The following is an 18,847-nucleotide window of genomic DNA, read 5'->3' as shown; positions in this document are numbered from 1 at the left end:
AGTTTTTCACTCCGAGGTGAGACGAATGAGAGGGGACTTGATCGAGGAGTTTAAGATGATAAAAGGATTTGATAAGGTGGATGCTAATAGGCTGTTTCCACTTGTTGGCGAACGGATAGGGAGCCTGTGGAGATAGGGAGCGACGAGCCAGTGGAGATGGGGAGCACGGATGAGGAGCCAATGGAGATGGGAAGCGAGAAGCATTGGGGATGATATACATATTGATTCCTGCACCTCACTGTGAGACACTGAAGCCGTGGATGGCAGTGACGGACACAGTCACACTCACCTCGCATTTCTCCACAGCAGGTTGCTTGCCGCACTCGGAGCCGTTCCAGGCCAATGCCCTTGCCACCTCGGTGTCGCCGGTGCCCTCCTCGGGAGAGTAGGTCTTGGAGTGGTTGCTGTGCCCCCGGGCGTGGTCCTGAGCCAGTCTGAGCTGCTTGCGGAGGGACAGGTTTTCCTCCTCCACCTCTCGCACACGAACCTCCAGCGCCTGCCGCTCCCTCTGACTGAACGCGTAACGGGGGCTGTTAGCTGGGGCTTCATAGGGTGACAGTGAGACTGGCTTTTCATCTGTAAGAGAGAAAGAGAGAAGGTGAGATCAGAACGGGATAATAGTCAGGGAGAGCAGGGCCTGCACATCCAAACCCATGACAGTGCCCTTCAATGTTAATGCAAATCCTTGCAATTGATACACGCTGAGAGCTTCACAATAACAACAACGAAAACAACAACTTGCCTTTATCCCCCAGACAAAATTGGTCACTCACTCCATGGCTCAATTATATAATAATAATAATATAATAATAATATAATTGAGGGAGGGGGAGGGAGGAGGTGACCATAAGCACAGGGTTTATGTGAAGTCAAGGTTGACACTCCAGTGCAGTGCTGGTGTGTGCTTCTCATTCTTTGGATGAGAAGTGGATGTAAAATATCCCACAGCACTGTTGGAAAAGAGAAAGAAGATTCTCTCTCCTGATCACCTGGCCGAAAATTGATAAAATTTGTCACTCACTTCATGGCTGTTTGTGCGACGTTGCTGTGTGCAATTTGGCTGCTGCATTTCGCCCACAAAATACACAGTCACTGCACTTTACAGTGTATCCTGTGAAGCACTTTGAGATGTCTCAACAATGTGATAAGACGAAATATCAAATGGAAAAGGATTATTATTATACAATTGAGCCATGGAGTGAGTGACCAATTTTGTCTGGGAGATTGTTGCCCAAGACTGAGAGAGAGAAACTCCCTTCTCTTTTCCAGTAGTGCCCTGGGATCAGTAAATCCAGGCACAGACAGGACCTCGGTTTAACTTCTCATCTGAAGGAGGAATTTCGGTTGGCATTCATCTGTCACCATCTATCATCAGCTCCTTGTTCACCTGTGGACATCCACTCATTGTGACATGGCGCTGCGCAGTTTGTGTCCTGCCGCGACACAGGAGGTGACAGTGAGTGACAGGCGCCAGGATTGCTTACACTGTATTTCAAAGGGCATTAGTGGGAACTACTGAGGTATAAGTCTTAATATGCCTTGTTCCTTATCACACCATCGAGATGTCTCAAAGCACTTCACAGGATATACTGTAAAGTGAATTGACTTGGCAAAACGCGGCAGCCAGTTTGCACACAGCAGTGTCCCACAAACAGCCAGGGAGTGAATGACCAATTTTATTTGGGGGATTTATTGGCCAGGACAACAGGAGAGAGAAACTAGCCTTTCCAAAAAGTGTGCCACAGGATCTTTAACATCCACCTGAACAGGCAGACGGGACCTCGGTTTAACGTCTCATCTGAAGGACGGCACCTCCAACAATGCAATACATCTCCAGCACTGCATTGGAGTGTCAATTTATACTGTGTGATTCCAAGTCCCGACTTGGGGCTTGAACCCACAACCTCCTAATTCAGAGGTAAGAGTGCTACCACTAAGCCAAGCCGACACACCAAAGCTTGGCGAGAGTGAGGGCCACTCTTAAAAAGAGGGAACTCTGCATATCTTCCGGCATATCAACCTTGCTAGTCGGTCACACTGTTGTCTCAGAGTCAGAAGGTTGAAGGTTCAAGCCCCTATGTCAGGACTTGAAACGCATATCATCCAGACCAGATTCTCAAACTTTGTGATAGTGAGTGCCAGAAAGCTAAGAAAAATACCACAATTGCGCCTCCCATAGTTTACTGAGACAGCACAAATAACTGAAAAAACTTATACGTTGCAGGGATACGAGTGATAAAATAGAAGGACTTTGATCAATATATTTATGACAAGAGTATGAAAGTCAAAAGTACAAATGTTATTCCATAAAGCCTTTCATGCTATCTCAGGTTTCTGTTCAAAAAGAGTACAAATAGCAGCAGCTAAAATAAAACTGCACAAAATTTTTGAAATTCATAACACCAAACAATTATTCGCCCACAAATATACAGTCAATTCACTTTAGTGTGTTCTGTGAAGCGCTTTGGGACGTCCTCCCACGAGAAAAGCGCTATATCAAATGCAAGGATTATTATTATTATTATTATTGATTGTGCGGGATGATAACCATCAGTCCAACCTGCTTCAGAACAGGGAGTGCCATAGGTCCGCACCCGTCAATCAGTCTGAATGTCTCCTCCCCACCCACTGTTGACGTGGGGATTGTTGTCAGGACATTTGGTTATTGCAGAAAACATTGTCGTGGGGTTTAGTTGTCAGGGAGGTGTGCCCCATGGTTTGAGAACCTACAGAACCCGAGTCCTGTAGCTCAGTGGTTAGAACACTCGCCTCGCAAGCGAGAGACCAGGGTTCGATTCCCAGCAGGACGAAATGTTTGGTAAGTTTCCTTACTCCACACGCCTCTGTTTACCTAGCAGTAAGTAGGAACCCAGTTGTTAGTAAATTGGCAGTTCGCTTTTCAGGGGGTAATAATCCCTTCAAAAAAAAACAATTGGTCACTCATTCCACGACTGTTTGTGGGACGCTGCTGTGCGCAATTGGCTGCTGCATTTCGCCAACAAAATATAGTCAATTTACTTTACAATATATGCTGTGAAGCACTTTGAAACATCTCAAAGACATGATAAGGCACTATATCAAATGCAAGGATTAATACTAACCTCTGGTCTAGGCTGACGTTCCAGTGCTGTGCTGTGGGGAGCGCTACACACTTGGTGGAGCTGCCCTTCAGATGACACATTAAACCCATCTGTGCCTGCTCAGGTGGATGTTAAGATCCTGCTGCGCTATTGGAAAAGAGAAAGGAATTTCTCTCCCCTGGTGCCCTGGCCGACAATCCCAGATAAAATTGGTCACACACATCATGGCTGTGTGTGGGACATTGCTGTGGTGCTGTGGCGTTCAACGACAAAATAATAATCCTTGCCTTATGCAAAGCCTCATCATGTCTCAAAATGTTTCACAAGGTGTACTGTGAAATGCAGATACTATATTTTATAGTCATTGTGTCCATCGTATGTGATAAGTCATTGTGTCAAAAGCAAGGATTCTTATTTATGACTGTAGGGAACCTTGGGAAGAGAAGAGGTGTGAAACGTAAGCTCACAAAGTTACTTTTATTTAGACATTTACTGAACCTTATGCCAAGCAAATATTGTTTGGTAGCACACACTATCAATATTCATGTTCAGTAAGATCTGAAACTTACCAATGAGCCACAAATTAAATGCAAGTATTTTTTATCACTTATTATTTTGTGCATTATGCATAACGCATCTGTGTTGTTTGCTACAATGCTCGACAGGCTGTGCTAGAGTATCGTCTATGTGGCAGCAACGCCTGGTACATCAATTGGTTTGAACAGTGTACATTTCAAAACGTCACTGACTTAAACCAAACCCAAAACAGTTGCTTATATTGATAGTAATAATAATATGTCCATTTGATATTGTGCCTTATCACATCATTGAGACATATCAAAGCACTTCACAAGGATTCACTGTAGTGACTGTTTATTTTGTGGGCAAACACAGTAGCCAACTTGTACACGGCAAACAGCATGGGAGTATTTGGGGTGGTGGTGGGGGGTGGGGGTGGGGGGGGCTTGTTGAGGGGAGGAGGGAAAAGGGTCCGACAGCAAGGTAGGAGTCTTAAGATAGGAAGGAAGGGATTGAGGTGGTGGAACTGGATGTGATGAAGGTGTGGATGAGGGTCTCAGCCGGCTAGAGGGAAAGTTCATTCATAGGCGGGCCAGGGCGGTGGGAAAACCGAGTGAGTGAACCTGGATGCTGGGTTTGAAGAACACACCCTGATAACCTAATTCTGCAGATAATATTGTGCAGGTTGGCAAAAGCCAAGACTTAGGGATCCCAGATTGTGCAATGGGGATAACTGCTGGAATCTAACAAGCTCAAGCCACATAGCGTGCCATTGAGAACCTTTCAATGTCTGGCATGCTTTCCTTCTGCTTGTCCATCTAGAACTACCCTGTGTGATAGGGTTTAGGCTTGCTGGGTTAACAGAAGCCTAGTGGAAAGAATCCCTGCCCCAATGAAATTTGTAAAAAAAGTACTTTTGAGTCACAGGCGTTATCATTGAATGTGGAAAAAAATACATCCTCTCTTTCAATTAAGCCATATAATGCATGATTTGTGCCCACAAACCAAATTCTTTAATCCCCCCCTCTCTCTCTGTTCTGAATCCTTCATTAAAGCTTCAAAGAGCTGTTCTAAAATCTCCATCCTGCTGTGTGCTTGTAGATTTAACGTTCTCCAGAGAAGGAAAGTTTCTCAACAACTTTACTTAAATTCTAATCAAGGCTCATTCGAGCTTACGACGAGGAATGGAACACTTAATTGTAAACACATCTGCAAATAATGAGTCTTATTTCAGGAACCCCAGTCAGCCAGCCTCCGTTCACCACTTCAATGATTCTAACTAACAGCAATTTGTTCCGTCTTCAGTGCTATCAAATCCAGAGCTCCCATGGGGGAAGGGAGGAGGAAAATAAGTGAGGAGGGGAGATAAGATCTCTTCTCAGAGGTGAACTGACTCCAAGGTGACGTGATTGACAACAAAATGTCAGAATTCAGTCCACCCCTATGAGGTCTCAGTAGTCGGCTCCTGAGTCAGGCAGGTCCGCAGAATTTTAAGACACTGCCGATGATAGCACAGCAAGCCTGGCTCATCAGCAGGACTTGGAGGGGCAAACCGGTCACTGGGGGCCAGGATTTTTCCCACTCAGCGAGCGATGTAAAACGCTTTGAAACATCCTCCCAATGTGAAAGACACTATATACCTGTTAACTGTATTATGTTGTAAGACCATCGCAAGACTAATGTAAGTCTCCCATAAGACTATTGTAAGACTACTGTAAACCAGGGAATGGTTGGCAGGACATAAGGAGAAATTCCCTTTTTTTAACCAGCAGCATGGAAACTTTAATGCCCACTTGAACAGCAAACCATTAGACCTCTGCTCTAATTGGGTGCCCTCTCGTCCCTTCCTCTCCACATACCTATGTCATTCCCATTTAAATGCCCCCTAAGTCGCTCACTTGGGAGTTCTTTGGTGCTACTGAGGCCCCATAAAGAGACTAAATTCTTTGTGGAGTGCTTAGCACGCTTGTCTCATAGGCGAAAGGACCTGGGTTTTATCCTCAGGTGGCGCAAAACCTTAGGCAAGTTTCATTACTCCACACACCTCTGTTTAGTTAGCAGTAACCTGGTTGTTAGTTGACTGACAGATTGCTTTCTGGAGGTAATAATCTCTCCCCCCCAAAAAATGTGTTCATTCAATCCATGACTATTTGTGGGCCACTGCTGTGGGCAATTGGCTGCTGCGTTTCTCCCACAAAATATACAGTCAATATATTTTGTGAAATGCTTTGAGACATCTCAATGTATATATCAAAAGCTAGGCTTACTATTATTATAACCTGGCAAATAGAAAGAGGTATCTTAACCCATAGTAGCTGAGGCTCATATCTCGTCATCAAAACTATGATTAACATTGCGTCAAAGCAGGTTATAGGATCTGTGGGGATCTGCCTCCCCTGATGGCCTCATCAAAGGATCAAAGGTTTGTGCTAGATAATTCAGGCTGTTAGATTTTAGCTTCAGTTGTGTACATTCTCCTTGTCGAGTGCTCTGATTGTATCTTTCACTTCTCCACTGGTAACTTGCTGTTATCCCCTCCCACCCCAGGCCAGGTGAATGGCGTTCGAGGGGAGGGTGGGGGGCATGGAATTCCACCAGGGTTTAGATTTATTCAATTCTCTGACATTTGCCAAATTGTTGAATTCACTTTCAACTTAGAAGCTGTGCAGTCAGTCGTTCTGAAAAGGTCTTTCAGAAAAATAGCTTCAAGCATTTAAGTGGCATTTGCAAATTTGTCAAATTCTGGACTCCCTAAACTACTGGGTCGCCGGCGGCCGCTGAACTCACGGTCCAGGCTGACGCTCCAGCGCAGGGCTGGGGGAGGGTGCGCTGCATTGTCAGAGGCGCTGTCCTTCGGGTGAGACTTAAAACAAGACCCTGTCTCTGTTCATTCCCACACCAATACTGGTAAAGAAAAGGAGTTTCTCTTTCCTGTTGTCCTGGCCGACAATACATCAAATAAAATCGTTCACTTCACAGCGGTTCGTGAGATGTTGTTGAATGTGCAAATTGGCTGCCACACCCACAAAATACACAGTCACTGCACCTTACAGTGAATTCCGTGAAGCGCTTTGAGATATCCTCCTGAAGTGAAGGCTGACATCGAATGTAAGGATTATTATTAATTAAAGTAATAATCAAGCGAAGGTTGCTCTCGGTGCCCTCGGTTGCTGGGTTTCCCCCTGACTGTGGTCCGGGCAGTGTCGATGCGGAGTGTGGCGATGGAGAGTGCTTGTGAAATAAATGTCAGGAACTACAAGCCTGTCATGAAGCACTGTGTTCCCACCGCTCCCAGAGGACCTCTGCAGTATTGACTCCTGTGACAGTGGGATGTGGCAGAGCCCATTCACTGCACTGAGATGGGCCACAAACAAAAGCTGCCGTGGCATGTCTGTACGGATCTGGACTCAAGCACACGGCGCACACTGGCACAGATGAAACTGCTGAGCACACCCTCGCCTCCCTCCCTCCCAGCAGAATGTAGACAGCTTGTGCAGTGATTTTAACACCCAATACATATTCACACTTATACATGCCCTCCATGTCAGGAAGATGTACCAAGGCACTTATAGGTCACTGACACTGAAAATAAAATTACAATTACACTCCGAGCCCCCTCCCCCCCACATACTACCATGAAGTTGGAAGACAGTAGAACAAGAGGACACAGATTTTGGAGTTGTAAAGGGCAATTTCTGGACAGAGACCGGGAAGTTTTTCTTTACCCATAGGGTAATTAACGATTGGAATAGGTTGTCAGGAAGGGTGGTTGAGGTCAAGGCTCGGTCGGTTGGGCTGAAGGGCCTTCTTCATCCAGACCAATCTTGTGGAAATCTCCAGTTTGTGGAGATTACCCAAACTGAATTCCCATGATAATAAGATTAAGGCACTGAGCTGTCTGAGCTTGGGCTCCCAGAGGCTGTGCAAATTCTTTGAGATACCCTCCTGGTGTTGCTTTTTCTACCTGCCTTGGTTTGCCCAAACGCACACAGTCACTTCACTTTATAGTACATCCTGTGAAGTGCTATGAAAAGCACTGTGTCAAATGCATAGATTTTCAAAACTCTTTTCCGATTTCATCGCGGATCTGTCTGCAAAAGGTTTTCCACACTAATTTGTTTTGATGTCCGCAATAAAGACAAAGAGAGGATGGCAAATTATACGCTGCTAATCTGTCGCCTTGTACCTGTGGTCGATAATTAAAGAGTTTTAAAGCGTGCATAAGCATTTTGACGGCATGTGTACATTAAGCTCCACGTTTACAATGGAAAAATACTCATTAGAATAATGAGATTGAAAATTGTGTGAAGACTTCTTACATCAGTCAGCTTAATGCTGAATTTTAATTAAGATGTCAGATGGGTTCACCGTTACTCACTCACTGAATGAAATTGTCTGACCTTTTAACAAGGTACCAAAACTAAAACAAAAAGCTTATTTACTCAGGGTTTATTTGGGGGGGAGAGAAAGAGAGAAAAAAATATCCAAAGTTATTAGATGTCAGACTGGCTCAGCTAACAGCACTCTTGTCTCTCGGTCAGAAGGTTGTGGGTTCAAGCCTCAAGTAACTTTGAATAGTCTAAGCTAACGCTCCAGTGCAGTGTTGATGAAGGGTGCACTGCATTGTCTGAGGTGACGATGAGACATTAAACCGAGGTCCTGCCTGTGCCTGTTCGGGCAGACATTAAAGATTCCGCGGCGCTATTCTGGCCGCCAATACTTTGAATAAAATTGGTCAGTCACTTCATGACTGTTTGTGGAACATTACGATGCGCAAATTGGATGCTGCGTTCATCTTCAAAATAAACAGTCACTACACTTTACAGTAGCACTTTACAACTTCATCCTGTGAAATTAATTGAGACTTCTCTGGACACGATAGGCATTCTATCAAATGCAAGAGTTATTATAGTAGAGAACACAATCAAACCTTTTGGAGACTGAAAGTGACGACACCTGTGTGATAGACGGGAGTGACAGCCCTCCCTCAACACTCCCCAGAAAGATTGCTCACTCTCCCACTCTGCCCTCAGCTTCCAACTCACCTGACACAGACATGCCAATCGTCTCCTCTTCATCACCATGGAAACAAAGCTGACTTGTTAACAAGATCAAGTGTTTCATTTCTGGTTACTGAAGTAAGAAATGAGCAAAATTCCATCCAATTCATCACCGGTCGGCTGTCTTGTGACGTCCCGTATCTCATGTACATTGGCAAGTGTGTGTGTGTCTATTACAGTGTATATTATAGTGTTTATTACAGTGTGTGTGTGTGTATTTGTGTGTGTATTACTGTGTATGTGTATATTACAGTGTACCTATTATAGTGTGTGTATATCACCCCCATTCCCGCCTGGCTCCACTGCCTCCCCATCTCCCAGAGGATAGAGTTCAATGTCCTCGTCTTCAAAGCCCTCTACGGCCTTGCTCCTTCCTACCTCTGTGACCTGCTAACTCTACAACAACCTGTCTGCTCCCTCTACTCAACAGGGTCCAGGTTGTTACATGTGCCTCACCCCGGCCCACCCCACCATCAGCGGTTAGCCCTTCAGTCTCTCTGCCCCCATCTTTCTGAATCCCATCTCACAGTCCCTTCGCCTTGCTCCTTCCCTTGCCTCCTTCAAGGATCGTCTTAAGATCCTCCTCTTTGACCACGCCTTTGGTCACTTTCCTACCCTCAACTTCCATGCCCTCCACCCCTCCTGATCCCAAGCCCCTATTTGGGTCCAAATCCCTGACTGTCCAGCACCTTGGTGCACCCTCCAGATGTGAAAGGTGCTGTGCAGATATATTTGCTGCTGTTGTTGTGTGTGTAAGTGTTACAGTGTCTGAGTGTTTATTATAGTGTGTGTTGCAGTGTGTGTATTGCAATGTGTGTGTTAGTGTTTGTGTGTGTTACGGTGTGTGTCTGCTGCAATATGTGTGTGTTGTAGCTCAGTAACAGGCCAGACCCACAATGCTCTCCCATCTCCTGACATTACTCGGGTGACCCTCATAATTGACGTTTCTCCTGCACACAGTTCAATTATAATGTACGGCACACAGAGAGGCTGCAACGGCGATTCTGTCACAGCAGTCCCGGCCTGGTCTCCATGACTTGGGTCTGTCAAGTCTACAAATTTACTCTTACCATTTTGGTTTTTTTTGGGGGGGGAGGGGGTGTTAACTCATTGAAAGAAATTCCAATTCAATTCACTTCATTCACTCAATTGCACCCCTTCACAGAAGGTAATTTAAAGAGTCATTCTGGCTAGAAGGTCATGGTTGAAGCCCCACATTGGGACTTTAAGCTCCACAGTTTAGGCTGATGCTTCAATGCAGTACTGGGGGAGCACTGCATTGTCGGAGGTGCCATCCTTCAAACCGAGGTCCTGTCCTTTTCTGTTCAGGTGTCCATTAAAGATCCGATTGGAAAAATGAAGGGAGGCCAACAATCCCCTCCCGATAAAATTGGTCATTCACTTCATGGCTGTTTGTAGAACTTTGCTGTGCATATTTGGCTGCAGCACTGTCTTACAGTAAATCCTGTGAAGCGATTTGAGATGTCTTGAAGACACAATAAGGTGCTTAATCAAATGCAAGGATTAATATATTAATACTTCACCATAATTGCTTTGGGACATCCCATTATGACGACGGGGTCTATAAAAATGCCAGTTAATTCTTTCATAAAGACTGCGTACAGCGGTTTGTTTGTCAGGACATTATCACAATGTTTGTTCACCTGAATTATTTAATAACCATATCTCACTCTGTACCGTCCAGCATCAATACCCTCGAGTTCCAGTGAGTGACACAAACGCCTTCCGGGGAGGGGGGAATGGTGACTGAGGGAGGGCCAGGAAGGATTGAGGGAAGGAGGGAGGGATGAATGGATAATAATAACAATAATCTTTCCATTTGATATAGTGTCTTATCACGTCATTCAGACGACTCAAAGCGCTGTAAAGTGGATTAAGACTGTGTATTTTATGGGCGCAATACAACAACTTGAACTTATTTTTGCCCTCCATGCAGGAGGCCCTTCTTCCCTTTCCAGCTTCCCAAAAGCTAAACTCCTGTTTTGCTCAAATGAAATTGATGCAGGGCTCAGTCTGGTGGGGGGTCAATCGGGGAATGGAGGCAGGCTGGGGGAGGCAGTCTGGCCTGGGAGCAGTCTGAAGGGGGTCAGTCTAGCAGGGTGGATGTACTGCTTAGAAATTTCCAATTTATAAAGATAAAACTTGTGTGCGTTTTACCATCTTATGATGTGTACCATTATGCATTGGGAAATGACTGTAACCTTCACTATCTGTGTCTCTGTAACCTTCACTATTGTGAAGTGGGAATGTCAGTCTCCTTGAAATCAAACAGTGTCTGTTCGTGTCCTATCATCACTTTCACGTACTTTGTTCATGTCTCTTTCAGCGGTAGAAAGGAGGATGTGTTACCAGATATAATATGAATAATAATATAATAATCAATCTATTTGATACAGCGCCTAATAATAATAATAATCACATCGTTGAGACAACAACAACAACAACAACAAGATTCCATTTATAAAGCGCCTTTCACGTCAGGAGGACGTCCCAAGGCGCTGCACAGTTGGGTCATGACCCGAGCAGGGGGGAAATGGTCAGGGTGAGGGAAGGGAGGGAGCGAGGAGGGGGGAAATGGTCAGGGTGAGGGGAGGGAAGGGAGGGAAGGGAGACATCTCAAAGCACTTCACAGAATATACTGTAAAGTGAATTGACTAAATATTTTATGGGCGAAACACAGCAGCCAATTGCACAGAGCCATGTCCCACAAACAGTTATGAATTGAGTGACCAAGTTATTATTATTCAGTTTTGAAGGGATTATTATCCCGGAAAGCGATCTGCCAATCGACTAACAACCATGTTCCTACTTACTGCTACATCAAATGCAAGGATTATTATAATTATTATTATTGTTATTATTTACTGCTCGGGAAGCAGAGGCATAAAGATTGTTTTACGTGTGTTAATATGGGGCACTAACTTGTCCAAAGTCAGAAGATTTGGGAAGTCAAGGGCGCTTAAGCTATTGTATCTCTGTAACTCTGCCTTTTCTCTTCTTTTGCTGCAACAATAATAAATAAATTGAAATGTATGATCAATGTGAGCTTGATTATCTGGTGTCCAAAATCCCAGGACTCAACCTTTTGAGTCAACACAGTTTTCCTCCAAAAAAACTCTTCAAAAACTAAATTGGTATTTTATTGATTAAAAATCTCCTCGCTGTTCCTGTGGTTTTATTGAGTGGAGCACTGCACCCATTTAATAGCTTCTCATTGCCGTGAAAGGGCCAAGCTTTTTCATTTTAACCCTCTGATGTTATGTGCCTGTCCCATAGTTTGCCCATAAAACACACTTTCACACCAATTTACGCTTTGGGAATCAAAAGGTTGTGGGTTCAAGCCCCATGTCTGGACTTGGCATCACATAGTCTAAGTTAACACTCAAATGTAGTGCTGAAGGGTGGGGTGTTGTATGTTGGAAGTGCCGTCCTACAATGAGACGTTAAACCAAAGTCCCCTCTGAATGTTTAGGTGGACGTTAAAGATCCTGTGGAACTATTCCAAAAGAGAAGGGAGTTTCTCCCGGTGTTCTAGTCAAAAATTCCCCAAATAAATCAGTCACTCACTTCATGGCTGTTTGTAGGACATTGCTGTGCGCAACTGGTTCACCTACAAAATACAGTCACTACATTTTGCAGTACGAGATGTCTCGACGATGTGATAAGGTGCTACATCAAATGCAAGGATTATTATTATTATTGTTATTATTATTATTATGTGGAGTCCTGTAGCTCAGTGGTTAGAGTACTCGCTTTGCAAGCGAGAGACCTGAGTTCAGTTCCAGGCAGGGCGAAACTTTGGGCAAGTTTCCTTACTCCACACGCCTAATAATAATCCCTCCAAAACCAAAAACAATAATAAATTGGTCATTTTCAATCTACGACTGTTTGTGGGACATTGCTGTGCGCAATTGGCTGCCGCGTTCGCCCACAAATATACAGTCAGTTCACTTTACAGTGTGTTCTGTGAAGCGCTTTGGGACGTCCTCCCGACGTGAAAAGCGCTATATCAAATGCAAGGATTATTATTATTATTATTATCACCACCAAAAGGGCTGTGTAAGCACTGACAGCAGCTGCACAGATGGTGTCTGGGCTCACCGACAGCCGTACAGAGAGGACAGGCACAGGTGGTACCTCAGCGCAATATCTCATCCGAAGGATGGCATCTATGAAAATGCGACGCACCCCCAGCCCTGGAGCATCAGCCTAGACTGTGTAAGCTCGAAGTCGCTGGTTTGCGAAGGCTGCTGTCCCTCAAAAGGAGCCTCTAAAACTGCTGAGAAAGTTTAAAAAGCTCAGAAATTCCAGTCAACAACAACAAATTAAATTTGAATAGCACCTTTCACATTGGGAGGACATCCCAAGGCGTTGAACATTGATTTGAACCCGAGCAGGGGGTTGGGATCGAGAGGGGTGTAGGGCAGAGAGGGTAGGAAGATGGCCGAAGGCACCATCGGAGGGTCTTGAGGTATACCTTGAAGGAGACAAGGGAGCGAGCAAGGCGAAGGAACTGTGGGATAGATTTCCAGAGGGACAGGGGCACAGAGAAGCTGAAGGGTCAAATGCCAATAATGGGGCGAGCTGGGTGGAGGATGTGCAGCAGGCAGGAGCCTACTAAGAGGAGGTTGCGGACAGGTTGATATGGGGTTAGCAGGTCACAGAAGTAGGAAGGAGCAAGGCCGTGGAGGGCTTTGAAGGCGAGGACGAGGATTTTGAACTCTATCCTCTGAGGGATAAAGAGTAGAGCCGGGCAAGGTTGGGGGTGACAGGGTCACGGAACCTGGGGCGGGAGAGGACACAAGCTGCAGAGTTCTGGATGATCTGCAGCTTGTTAAGGGAAGAGTTGGTAATCCGACCAACAGGGAGTTGTTGTGGTCGGAGCTGGCATCACATCCAGGTAGGGGGCCGAAACCCCCTTGTGGCACACTCCCTGATCGTTTCCATCGTCACCTCTCATTGTCTGATGCTGTGACGCAGAGACACGGAGATGCATCAGCCATGCATTCGAAATCGTGTCCCATCACATCACTGAGACATCACTGACGTCACAGGCACTCTGAGATGCTACCCTGCGTGAGGGACACTATATAAATGCAAGTTGTTTCTCAAAGAGCTTCACAGGATTTGACTGTCAAACTCAACAATGGAATGTTTTGTCAGCCAATTTGCGCACAGCAACATCCCATATTCAGCTGTGAAGTGAATGAGTGATTGTCCCTGTGGGATTGTTGGCCAGGACACCGGCAGAAACTCCCTTCTCTTTTCCAATGGGAACACAGGATCTTTAATGTCCACCTGGGCAGGCACAGATTGGATCTTGGTTTTAACGTCTCATCCTAAGGACGTCACCTCCGACCCAGCATTGCACTGCGCTGGAGCATCAGCCTGGACTGTGTGAGCTCCTGTGTTAAAGGAGGATGTGTCTTCCAGGCGGGATCATGAATATACAGGGATCAGGAGGGTTACGGGCTAATTGAATACAATTTTTTCAAGGAAATATTGAAGCAGCAGTTGATGTAAACTCAAGGGCTTTTCAGCAGCAAAAATAAAGTTAAGTGACAAAGCTGAATTAAACATTTTCTATTTTGGGAGTAAATCTAGAATACAAGCTTTTTTTAAAAATGAAATGCCTCTGACAGAAATTGGGAGTCTTTTTTTTACACAGGGCGGAGGTTTGTGTGAGCTGAGATTTGCCCAGATTACATCGAGTGACAGTGAGTGACAGAGCGATAAAGCACAGAAACAGCCCATTTGGCCCACTCATCTGTGCCAATGTTTATACTCCATACAAGCCCCCATCCCTTATACTCCTATTAAATGCATGGGTTTTTTTTATATATTCCCCTCTCCAACCCGCTCCTAAACCCCTCTATTCCCCTCTCCTATACCCCTCTATTCCCCTCTCCTGCACCCCTCTATTCCCCTCTCCTATACCCCTCTATTCCCCTCTCCTATACCCCTCTATTCCCCTCTCCTCCACCTCTCTATTCCCCTCTCCTACACCCCTCTATTCCCCTCTCCGAAATTCCTTTATTCCCCTTTCCTATACCCCTCTGTTCCCCTCTCCTACACCCAATCTATTCCCCTCTCCTACATCCCTCTACTGCCCTCTCCTACACCCCTCTATTCTCCGTTCCTACGCCCTTCTAAGAGTATTGCATAAGATGAAACAAGGTTTAACAATCTGTAATCAAATTATACTACATATAACAACACAATAACAATACCACATCTATGTGAGCAAAACATTTACCACCCAGCATGCACTCAGAGGTTGCTCAGTACTCCAGACAAACACACCTCAAAATACACAGCAGAGATCAGCTCCAAGAAATCCCTCAGGGACAACTGATTCTGTAACACAAAACGCAAGCTTAAGGCTGCACAGTATTCCAGACTGACAGCGCGTGTCTGAGTCACAATTCGTACTCCAGACGAACGGTACCCGAGACTACACCCACGAGAGATCAGCCTCTGGAATTACCCCTCAGACTGACACTTGTAATACCAACGCTAAACAGGGACTGGAGTCCGGTAAACCCTCGGACCCAACTAATCATACACAACAACAGTAGTACTGACGATACAGGGACGACAACATATATCCAGGCACTGTTCGTACTCCAGACTAAACAGTAGACTGGGATCACACTTTGACATACCCTGAAGAGATCACAGAACTATAAACAGAATCACAGATAATTCCTCCTGTAACTCAACAGAAACAATCAGTTCTTAGCCCAGCACCTCACTCGTGCTGCTGAACACTACTCCTCTTTCACTTTTAATGGTCACTTTCTTAATGGAGGTAAATTCCCTCATCCTGTACATATACATAGAGACAGTAGAATCTATACTGATTCCACTGAGAAGTGCAGTGACCCTCTATAAACTTCAACTATTTCAAAGTTACATCTTACTTTCATGTGTTTCTAGCGCCACTCTCCTTGTCATAGAGATAGCCCTAACCTTTTGCAGGCTGCTTTGCACAGAGAGATATGGACAACTTCTGGGCATCCTTCCACAGCCTGAGTGTTTCTCAGCCTTGTGATAGGCAGGTGTCTGAGACTGCAGCCTTTTTTTTCTGTGGTCCATTGTTCTTACATCTATGCTCAAGGACCTGATTGCTCATTATCTCAGAGGAGTGAACATCTCAGGAAAATATGAAATGTAATCAGAAGCTGACTTCAGCAAATCCAGAAAAGCTATTTTTAACCATTTAACTATCAAATCTTCTGGAACATTTGATTGCTGTTTGAAATATACCAGTGTATCCCAAGGGTACAGTCAATATATTTCCCGGCACTGCACTGGAGCGTCAGCCTGTATTGTGAGTACAAAGTAGGGCTTGAACTTTCACTTTATGTGGGATATTGCTGTGCACAGGAGGTGTTCTCTTCGATTGGCTGAGGTGTTCGCCTGTGCTGAATACTCTCCCGAATTAGGTAAGCAGGGTGTGTCCCTCCAAGGAGAGAGTGCATTTTTGAATCAGAAGATTGTTGGTTCAAGCCCCACGTTGGAGATTTTGAGCTCACAGTGCAGGCTGACACTGCCAAGCAGTGCTGCATTGTCGAAGGTGCCTCCTTCGATGAGTCACCTGCCATATCTAGGCTGGTTAAACTGAGGTACCTGCCATGTCTAGGCTGGCTGAGATAGGAGCTCTCTTTGGGATGCTGAGACAGGACCCCTCAATCAGGTCCCCTTTCAGTCGTCTCAACTCCAGAGAGAAAAGCTCCGACCTATCTGATCTATCCTGCTAGCTGGATCCCCTCATCCCTGTAACAACAGAGTAATCTGCTTTTTCCAATGCTGCAATATCCTTCCTGTAATGGAGCAACCAGAAATACACAGCGAACTCCAACTGTGTACAATTTGTGTAAATTTCACATTGCTTCCCATTTTTGGACTGTAATGTTCTGGTCTGAGGTATCAGCCCCTACACCTGGATCAAGCAAGTGAATTTGCAGGCTTATCCTTATCTCTCCGTTATTCTCTCGCTCACTTTATTATTAAAGGTCACAATGTGCTGTATTTCAATACCATTCATGCCCTTTCCCACATGTAGGGGACATATATGGAACTCTTCATCTGGTTCACATACTTAAGTGATGGGTTTCCGAGAGTGTCAGATACCTGGCTGATAATGATGATGAGTTTCTGCTTGTGTCAGATACCCGGCTGATCAAGGTGATGGGTTTCTGCCTGTGTTGGACAGGTATACACTCTGGCTGGGCTTTAACTGGTGGGGTAACTTGCCCTTCCATACAATGCCTTCCTACAGAAAGCCCGCGATTTATTGCTGCGCTAAACAACCGTCACAGTTCAATCAATACGTTCTGAGGGATCTTGACTGACCCTACAAGTGCAGTGAAATTTATTAATCTAATGTTACTCTAAACTGTTAGCGGTGACTAATTCCCAGGCGTGGGCCAACGTCTCTATTTTTAGCAAAGTGATATCAGGGCGAAGCAATGAAGGCAGCCAGGCAGCAATTCAGCTGCTTTATTTTAAAAGAATCTTTACGGGCTTAAAATTATACTAATAATAGGTCACAGGATTTTACTATGAAGTGTAGAGACTGTGATTTTGTAGGCAAATGCGGCAGCCAATTTGTGCACAGCAATGTCCCTCAAACAGCCATGTGACCCGATTTTATTTGACAGACTGTTGGCCAGGTCACCGGGGGAAGGAAACTCCCTTCTCTTTTACAATAATACCACGGGATCCTCAACATCCACCTGAACAGGCAAAGACAGAACCTTAACATCTCATCTGAAAGACAGCACCTCTGTCATGCAGCGCTCCGCTGAGAAGGGTGAGTCACGGTTTGAAGTGAATCACTGTTGATCTCTGTTAGTGAGGTAATCAGCTGGTAATGGGTCAAAATGGAAGATTTGAGGTCAACGAAACCCCTCACTCTCAGCACCACACGCACCATCAGATTTGCAAAATGCAAAATACTGCAGATGCTGGAAATCTGAAACGAAAAACAGGAGTCGCTGGGAACACTCAGCAGGTCAGGCAGCAAAGGAAAATTGGAGAAAGGAAAGTGAGTCAACGCTTCAGGTCCACAACCCTTTATCAAAACCGTTCTGTTTATAATGAGAAATAATGCTTGTGTCCTCTTCTTACCTCTGACAATGTGGCGCTCTCCCCAGTGTTGCACTGAAGTGTCAGCTTGGACTGTGAGCTCAAAGTCCCTGACATGGGGGCTTGAACCCACAACCTCCTGACTCGGAGGCGAGAACCTGACACCTGAAGAGGAGAAGATTTTCGACTCCTGACTGAGCCTCGCAGCACCTTACAGGACGCTGCTGAATTATGAGGCATTCAACTGACCTATTTATCAGACAAGCACGCTGACGCAGGGACTGGCCCATTCATCCTCTGGCTTAAACATGAATGACAGCACACCGCCACGCAGAGCACAGCAAAACTTTGGTAGGTTGGATCCCCCCACATCAGGAGCTTTGAGCTCGCAGTTCAGGCTGACACTCCAGTTCAGTGTTGGGGGCAGCACTGCATTGTTAGAGGCTGTCGTTCGGATGAGAGGTTAAAGCCTGTTCAAGTGGATGTCAAATATCTTGTGACGCTGCTTACAAGGAAGATTTACAACGAATCTAAGCAGATAAGCAAGCTACTCAGCCCAACCAGTCTGTGCCGGTGTTTATATTCCACAAAAATCACCATCATTCTTTACTCCCTCACATACCTTTCTACTCCTTCTCCCTCATCTGAAGGTCTAGCTTCCTCTTGAATGCATCTGTACTAGCTGACTCAACCGACAGGCAGCTTCAGGCAGTGAGTTCCACAATCTCATTGCCCTATGCTTAATGAAGTTCCTCCTAAATTCTCTTCTCTATTTGAAAAGAGAAGGGACTTTCTCCTGGTGTGTTAGCTGACAATCCCCAGATGAAATTCAGTCAATCGCTTCATTGCTGTGAGCAAACTGGCTGCCGCATTCACCCACAAAATCTAGTTCAAATCTTTCAGTTAAAATCTTAAGACATGCTCCTGACATGAAAGGCACTGGATCAAATGCTACGATTATCATTACAGTAAAACTTGCATAAGTCTTACCTTTATATATCATATAAACATCTAATTAATCCAAGTACCATTCGGTTTCCTATCAAAGCCACGCAGATTTTTCTTACACTACTC

The 18,847-nt window shown here is 45.2% G+C and overlaps 1 protein-coding gene across 2 annotated transcripts in view; it reads right to left on the bottom strand.

The window, feature by feature from the left end:
• The window catches only part of large1 (LARGE xylosyl- and glucuronyltransferase 1), an 87,502-nt gene that overhangs the window by 24,771 nt on the left and 43,884 nt on the right, over nt 1–18,847 (bottom strand). For both annotated transcript variants that reach the window (XM_007898570.2, XM_007898571.2), the window contains exon 3: nt 290–576. In XM_007898570.2, the coding sequence (XP_007896761.1) occupies nt 290–576 (287 nt within the window). The remainder of the gene's footprint in view (nt 1–289; nt 577–18,847) is intronic.

This window comes from Callorhinchus milii, unplaced genomic scaffold, assembly GCF_018977255.1.
Source record: "Callorhinchus milii isolate IMCB2004 unplaced genomic scaffold, IMCB_Cmil_1.0 Scaffold5, whole genome shotgun sequence".
In the NCBI taxonomy this organism is placed as follows: domain Eukaryota; kingdom Metazoa; phylum Chordata; class Chondrichthyes; order Chimaeriformes; family Callorhinchidae; genus Callorhinchus; species Callorhinchus milii.
This window is presented reverse-complemented; position numbering and strand designations above follow the sequence as displayed.